Raw genomic sequence first — 6,639 nt, forward strand, 5'->3', positions numbered from 1 at the left:
ATCTGTATTTTATTTTATGGTTGGATTTGCCGAGTTACATGCCAATTTTGCTCTGGCATGGGATTTATCATGTATCACTTCATTTTTCCTAGGATTCTCTTTTAAAGCAGTTCCAACTTGATTATTAGTGACTGTGGTAAGTACCTATTCTCTTGCTATGTAGTTTGAAATTAGGGTCAATCGAGGGCCATATGGATGTACCTATTACGCATGCTTCAAAATGAAACAGGGATAATATCAAACGTTTTCTGATAGCAAGGACAGGTTCAAACAATTCAATCTATTTTAGAAGTTCTTTTTTTTAGATTTATTTTAGAAGTACTTCTAATTGATGATGCAACGCCTAAACAGAATAGAAGCCAATGCATGGTGCATGCGCTGCATGTCAAAATGCAGCAGAAGCGGGCGCGGCGGCGGCGACCTAGTATTAGTTGCCGATTACAGACAAAGGATTGGTTGACGGAAATCCACGTGGAGGGAGGATTGTGCAAATGACTAAGGTTGCGGTTGGCGACGCGCCAGAAATCCAGAATTGTAGCATCGCGCTTGACCGGGTTGGAGAGGCGATCGGGGGCAACGATGACAGTTGCGCGGATTTTGGTCAATGCGAACGTGGGTATGAGCAGAGGATTTTGGCAGCTCAAGTTGCCCTTTTTGTTGTTCTTAATTATTATTTTATCTTCCTTATTAAGCCTAATCTCTTACTAGGTACTCTACTATAATCTCTTCCTCTATTAAGCATAAGCTTCTTCCAGCTTCGTCCCACTCCCACCACCACCACCCCTGAGCAGAGAGAGCTTTGCCTTCCAACAGTTTAGGTTTGCATGTCCAAAAATCCTCCAATCGCCTGTCATTAGCTCGCTACTGTTCCTCCATTTCCTCCAAGCAGCTCGTTGGCCATCATGTCTGCACGTGGAAGCCTCGCCATGCCGGCGCTGGACGACGACGACGACGCCGCCGCCGGGGACGTCGTCAAGGTGCACTACCGGTTCTCACTTCTCCGTCATGGCGGTCCGCCGCGTCGTCGACTCGCTCTCCCCGGAGGAGGAGGAGTGGTCCGATCCATCGGGTTCGGGGGCCTGCTCCACCTCACCCGCTACGGCAGGCTGGACCGCCATTTCTCCGCGTGGCTCGTCAACCAGCTGGTGGCCGCGGCCCCGGCGCCGGGCGCGCCCGCAGCGCCCGTGTTCCTGATGGCCGACGGCGCGGGCGCGGATGTCCCGATCACGGCGCGCGACGCGCACGAGGTCCTGGGCGTCCCCGCCGGCGAGCGGCCGGTCGGGCGCGACCCCGCGGACGCGGACACGGCCGCCGTCCGCCGCGCGCTCGGCAACATGCAGCCGACGCTGCTGGTCGCCGAGGCCGTCCTGGGCCAGAGGAAGGCGCGGCCGATGACGCAGCCCGAGCGGGACTCCTTCGTGGTCGCCTTCGTCCTCTTCGTGGTGGGGCACTTCCTCGCCCCGCCGTCGGCGGGCCGGCGCGAGAAGGTGAACGCCGAGATATTCCACGCGCTCGTCGACCCGTCGCCGTCGGAGGTGCGCCGCTTCAACTGGGCCGAGTACGTCCTGCACGAGCTCCGCCACTGCGCCGTCCGCGCCCGGCAGCAGGTCGCCGACGGGTGCCCCAAGATCCTGCTCTCCGGCTGCCTCCTTTTCCTCCAGGTACGTTATTTTCGATCGAAATCCATGGGATTTCGTTCGGACTTCTCCCGCTGCGCTCGCATTTCATCTGAAATTGCGCGGTTTCGCCGCAGATTCTGTACTTGGACCGATTGGATTTGGCGGCGGTCGGATGCGGGGAGCCCCGTCGGCGTGAGGTGCAGCCCCGCGTGGCCGCCTTCTGCAACGACACTCTTCATCAGCTCATCGAGCTCGACCGGAAACCTGAATGGCGTGAGGGTGGCCTCAAGCAGTTTGGCAAGCTCAAGGTGCGTCGTCATCTCATCCACATGAGCTACGCCCAAGCATTGAATTCTACTGACTCGATTAATTTGTGTTTGTTCAAACTTGCAGTTCGTTGTGGCTCGACCGGCACAAAACATTGACTCGGGGAGCAGCTCCAAGGGGCTTCAACCATGCCGCAACTCCTTTGATGTAAGTATGAGTAATGTTGTGTTCTTTGGGGATGGATGACACTTGTTAACATTATATTATTCTTTTTTTTTAGACCAATGTTAACATTATATTTGTGAAGAGAACGAGAGGAACTTCTCCTTGACACATGTTAGCCTGTGAATTTTGTTCTCTCATATGGTTTATGGTTCCCTGGAACTTCCTTTTTATAATTTAATCTGTACATAGTAAGATCCCTTCTTGATGTTTTCATTCAGAAACGAACAGTTAGAGAATAGAGACACTACATTTGAACCAGCATGGATCTAAGATACTGTATATATTCAACTACATTGCAAGTACCTGAGGACATTGCTGCAAACTGTAATGTTATTTTTTTTTGACACTGTTGAATTTATTAGTTCCATTTTATTCTAATGTAATATATCTATAGACCATGCTAAGTAAGCTTTAATTCTCCACTGAACAGTGTCAGAAATTTCCCATCAAGTGCCAAATGCTCAGATAATTCCATTGTTGATTGTGTTATGCTAAATGCTAGCTCCAACAGAAACTGATGTTAAAATTCCCGTCAAAAAACTGATGGTAAAGTTGCTTATGTACCCTAAAATGGAGTCTATAAGTAGGATTCTCGCAGAGGAAAAAAATGAACATAAATTTTATGGATGAATGGAAAACATGATATAAAATAGCTACATAGAATCATTACGATTTGGAAAAAAACACCAGTTCCTGCCAAATTAATTTGAGATTCTTACTATTGCTTCACAAGTTGGATTTGTGATTTTTTTTTCCCGTCCAAGACCAGTTTTGTAATAAAAACATCTATCCTATCCAAATTGTGGTTTAGTTTTTTAATATAGTAACGAGGATTGTCAAAATTTTATGCTGTGAATTCATGATAACTCTATGGTCGGTTCGATGGTAAAGGGCAAGCATTAGCTTCGCCAGTAGTTGTGAACTTTTGATAGTTGTATAGCTATGCCTGAAAATGGAATATCTACCATGTACGCACATTTACATATATGCAGATATAGGATAGTAAGGAATGTAACCATGTATTGTGTTAAATAACAACTCAATTAGGTGAATATATTATACTATAAAAGGCAAATGAATAAATATGTGTAGAATCATTTAAAGAGATAGCTTCACTGTTGGATACACTTGCTGAATTCAGCATTCGGTAAGTGTAGCTGTATCCCTGAGATCATCATAACTGAGCCAGAGTCATTTCTAAACATCAAAGACCAATTAAATCTGTTTAATTTGGATTCTGGTTACTAATATGCAACCCCAACTTGCTTTAAAACATGAGTCTTTGCGGCTGCGGCTGCTGCTGCTGTTTATGTGTTTTATGCTAATATACCGTTTAATACTGCAGTCAGCACAGCATGAGAATACAAATATGGACAAGATTATGGATGAATTCGAATGCTTCAAGCTTTTTATGAAGATGGAGAACCGTAGTGGACTGCTCAGTAAACTTCTGAATGACAGCACAGGCAGTGCAGGTAGTAATAAAGGGGCACAACATCAACCATTTTCTGAGCAGTTTTTTCCAGGTGCGTCAAAAGTATTTTTCTCCTACAAAAAGGAGGCAGGAGTTCTTCCACTTAATTGTAGGAATCAAATCAATCCATCATATCTATCAAGTTATGTGTATTGTCCATTGATTCTGATGTTTCATAATAAAATTAATCAGGGAGCAATGCATCAGGCCAACGTGAAAATGGTCCTTTGGACCTGAATTTGACGCCAAGAAGGCTTGTTGACTCAAATATCCTCAACCCTGTTCGATGCAATGTTGAAACAGGTGCAATGACTCTCCCCTGCGATGCTTTGAGTTACCTTACTAAATAATGTTACTTTTGTGTTAACTGTTAATTTATCAGATCACCGAATCTTAACTGCTAGACGTTTTTTCTGCTACAGATGCTGCCGAAGGTAATCACCCAGACACTATGGGCTTCGATGCTGGATTGCTGGCAACTCTGCTCCCTGGTAGACTATGTTATTCCGTTGTTCCTAACTTCCTATTGCAAGTCTTCTTCCCAATTAAGTTCTGTTTTGTTTGAGGCTTGAAACTGGATGTGTGCATTGTTACTTGCAGGGTAGTATCAAAGTCAAACAACAAGGAGATATGTGCGAATCTGGGGCCAAAATCTCAATGTGAAGTTCCATCAAAGAAACGAACTCGACTGGAGTTTTCTACTAGTGAAGGAACCAAATGTGCATCAGACCATGATGTGATACAGGCAGCTTCACCCTCAGGTTACCCTAGTTGCCTAATTGTTAATCGATCATATATGTCTTTGACAGAGTTCATACAGATCTATTCAGCATTTCAGCTAGATCATAACATGGATTGATGGATTAACTGTTGGTGACAACTAATTAGTTCTATTAGCTAGAACACCTGACGATATGCAAAGAAGAAACTTATAGTTTACCGCCGTGTATTGATGAATTAACTGTTGGTGACAACTAATTAGTTCTATTAGCTAGAACACCTGAGGATATGCAAAGAAGAAACTTATAGTTTGCCGCATGTTGAAGCAGCAAGACAGCCCACTGTTCACGGGACATCATGCCAAACATATTCGGACAATCCCAAAGATCTCTTTGTCATTGGCACTGCTACTTTTGAGTCTGAAGCGCGGTGTGCTCCGAGCAGCAAGAGTATGAAACTAATGACAAATGACCATTTCGGACGCTCACCCTTTGACATGAAGCTGATCCACCCACAACCACCCCGGAAAGATGCAGAAGCATGCTTCAAGTGGCTAGTAGCATGCAGCAGTGCCGATGATCAGCTCAATTGGTGGGTTTGGTCATACAGTGTCTTCTATTGGTTCTCTCCTAACCATGTGCTTTAGAAATATTAATTTCCTTATTGAAAATCAGGGCATGGGTCGTCCACGAGGAACCTACATCCATCAGAGTAGCTGGAGCGAGAATGAAGCCCCAGATGATTTGTGGTGGAGAACTAAAAGCAGACGTGTGCAATCTAGTGACGCGTTTGTACAGCCAGCTGGATGACCAGGTTTATGTAAATAATGGTACTAGAGACCCAAGATGGCGTCATTTCCTTCCGGCAGATTGGGCTGTAAGTTCTTAATTGGTTACAAATATTCAATCTGAACTATTAATTACATGTTGTTAGTGTCATCCATCCTTTCATTTAGCTGGCTAATATTGTCGCGCATATATGATAGTTACTAGCCCTGCAGCATGGCAGCAATATCTGCAAGTCATCACCAGCAGTAGTATCAATGTTTTCCGGTTCACACATCACATATGACGTGGAGCTCTGCAGGATGGTCAGATTCGATTTCTAATCTTCACTTTGGTCTTAATTCAACTGTGATTTTTATTTTAAGCTTCTGTGGTTTTCTCACAAGAATCCATGGCTTGCAGGTTATTGCACCAGTAGAGCTGGAGGGTGCATGGTCCTGCTATGTGTGGGACTTCATGGAGAAGAAGCTCAGCATCCTTGACCCGCTCTTGAGCCGCTATGGCGGCAATGAGCCTGTGATAAGGATCAAGCACTCTAGAGCGGCACCGCTTCTCCTCGACGCCCTCCTTGCCTGCAGATCGCAGTATTGTAACTCCCGTGGCTACGGCGACCAGGAGCTGAACCTCAACAGCTGGGCCACAAAAATCCTTGGGAATTTTGGAGGAACACGCACGTTCCAGTAAGTCATGTCCATGTTTCCATTCACGATACATACTATTGTTGCTTACCCAATGAAGTATTGCAGCAAGCATAACACGGGCATGTACACGCTGTTCTACGCCAGAGAATTCGACGGCAAGGATCTTCACCAGAAAGCAGGTGTGGTAATAGTCCCAGACTAGCTGAGCTCTGCTCTACATCTTACATATCTGCCATCATCAACATTCACATATCTGTGGCCTTATGTTCTTGCATGCAGAGAACGATCCAATACCTTCGCCGCGACCTGCTATATCAGCTCCTCACCATGCGTGGCAACATTGGCCGCCGTATCATTAGTTGCCCAGTCACAGCGCCATGAATCGGACAGCTATGTACTCTGTAGTTGCGAGTATAGTTTTTTTTCGCGACCGTGCCTGAGCACGTATTTCATTAAAAGAAAGAGTTGCGAGTATATTCTATGATGTCACTGCATTATTCCCTAAGCCGACGACCTGAGTTGTTTTGTGTTAAACAGAAAATACGTGTATTCCTATCCATCCTTCTTTCACTGTTAGAAGCGTTATAGGTTTTGAGCAGTAGTCCTGTGAAGTGATCACCGAATCTGTATCTAAGGTTTTCAATAACATGCCTAAGTCCATTCTCAATCGGAGTTTCATTCTACATAAATGAGGTGTTACATAAACAAATAAGATGACATGCCACTAAAGTTATGCAGAGGGGAGGAAATGGGTTTCATCAACATGAAATTCAGTTTACAAAGTTTCCATAGAACGCGGTGAAACTCTTCCACATATCCATTGAGTGCTGTAGTTTTATTTCTCTGGTCTCGTATTCAAAATTAAATGCTTCCTCATCTTATATGAATTTAATACTATGGTTGTTTAT

The 6,639-nt window shown here is 45.1% G+C and overlaps 1 protein-coding gene across 1 annotated transcript; it reads left to right on the top strand.

Annotated features, from left to right (window-relative positions):
* Positions 1-902: 902 nt before the first annotated feature.
* LOC120709801 lies at positions 903-6,398 on the top strand. Its single transcript, XM_039995447.1, has 13 exons — positions 903-1,661; positions 1,754-1,927; positions 2,013-2,093; positions 3,457-3,637; positions 3,778-3,888; positions 4,008-4,076; positions 4,186-4,346; positions 4,635-4,896; positions 4,980-5,181; positions 5,291-5,395; positions 5,493-5,770; positions 5,837-5,915; positions 6,011-6,398. Exons 1-7 carry the CDS (start codon positions 903-905, stop codon positions 4,188-4,190), a joined length of 1,380 nt encoding a protein of 459 aa, XP_039851381.1. The 3' UTR covers positions 4,191-4,346; positions 4,635-4,896; positions 4,980-5,181; positions 5,291-5,395; positions 5,493-5,770; positions 5,837-5,915; positions 6,011-6,398.
* Positions 6,399-6,639: the final 241 nt, after the last annotated feature.

The sequence above is a fragment of the Panicum virgatum genome, chromosome 5K (assembly GCF_016808335.1).
Source record: "Panicum virgatum strain AP13 chromosome 5K, P.virgatum_v5, whole genome shotgun sequence".
Taxonomy (NCBI): Eukaryota; Viridiplantae; Streptophyta; class Magnoliopsida; order Poales; family Poaceae; genus Panicum; species Panicum virgatum.

Coding starts and splice junctions, on each gene's coding strand:
- LOC120709801 (XM_039995447.1), top strand. CDS start 903: ATGTCTGCACGTGGAAGCCTCGCCATGCCGGCGCTGGACGACGACGAC. Junction 1,662..1,753: donor GCTGCCTCCTTTTCCTCCAG/GTACGTTATTTT, acceptor GTTTCGCCGCAG/ATTCTGTACTTGGACCGATT. Junction 3,889..4,007: donor TCGATGCAATGTTGAAACAG/GTGCAATGACTC, acceptor TTTCTGCTACAG/ATGCTGCCGAAGGTAATCAC.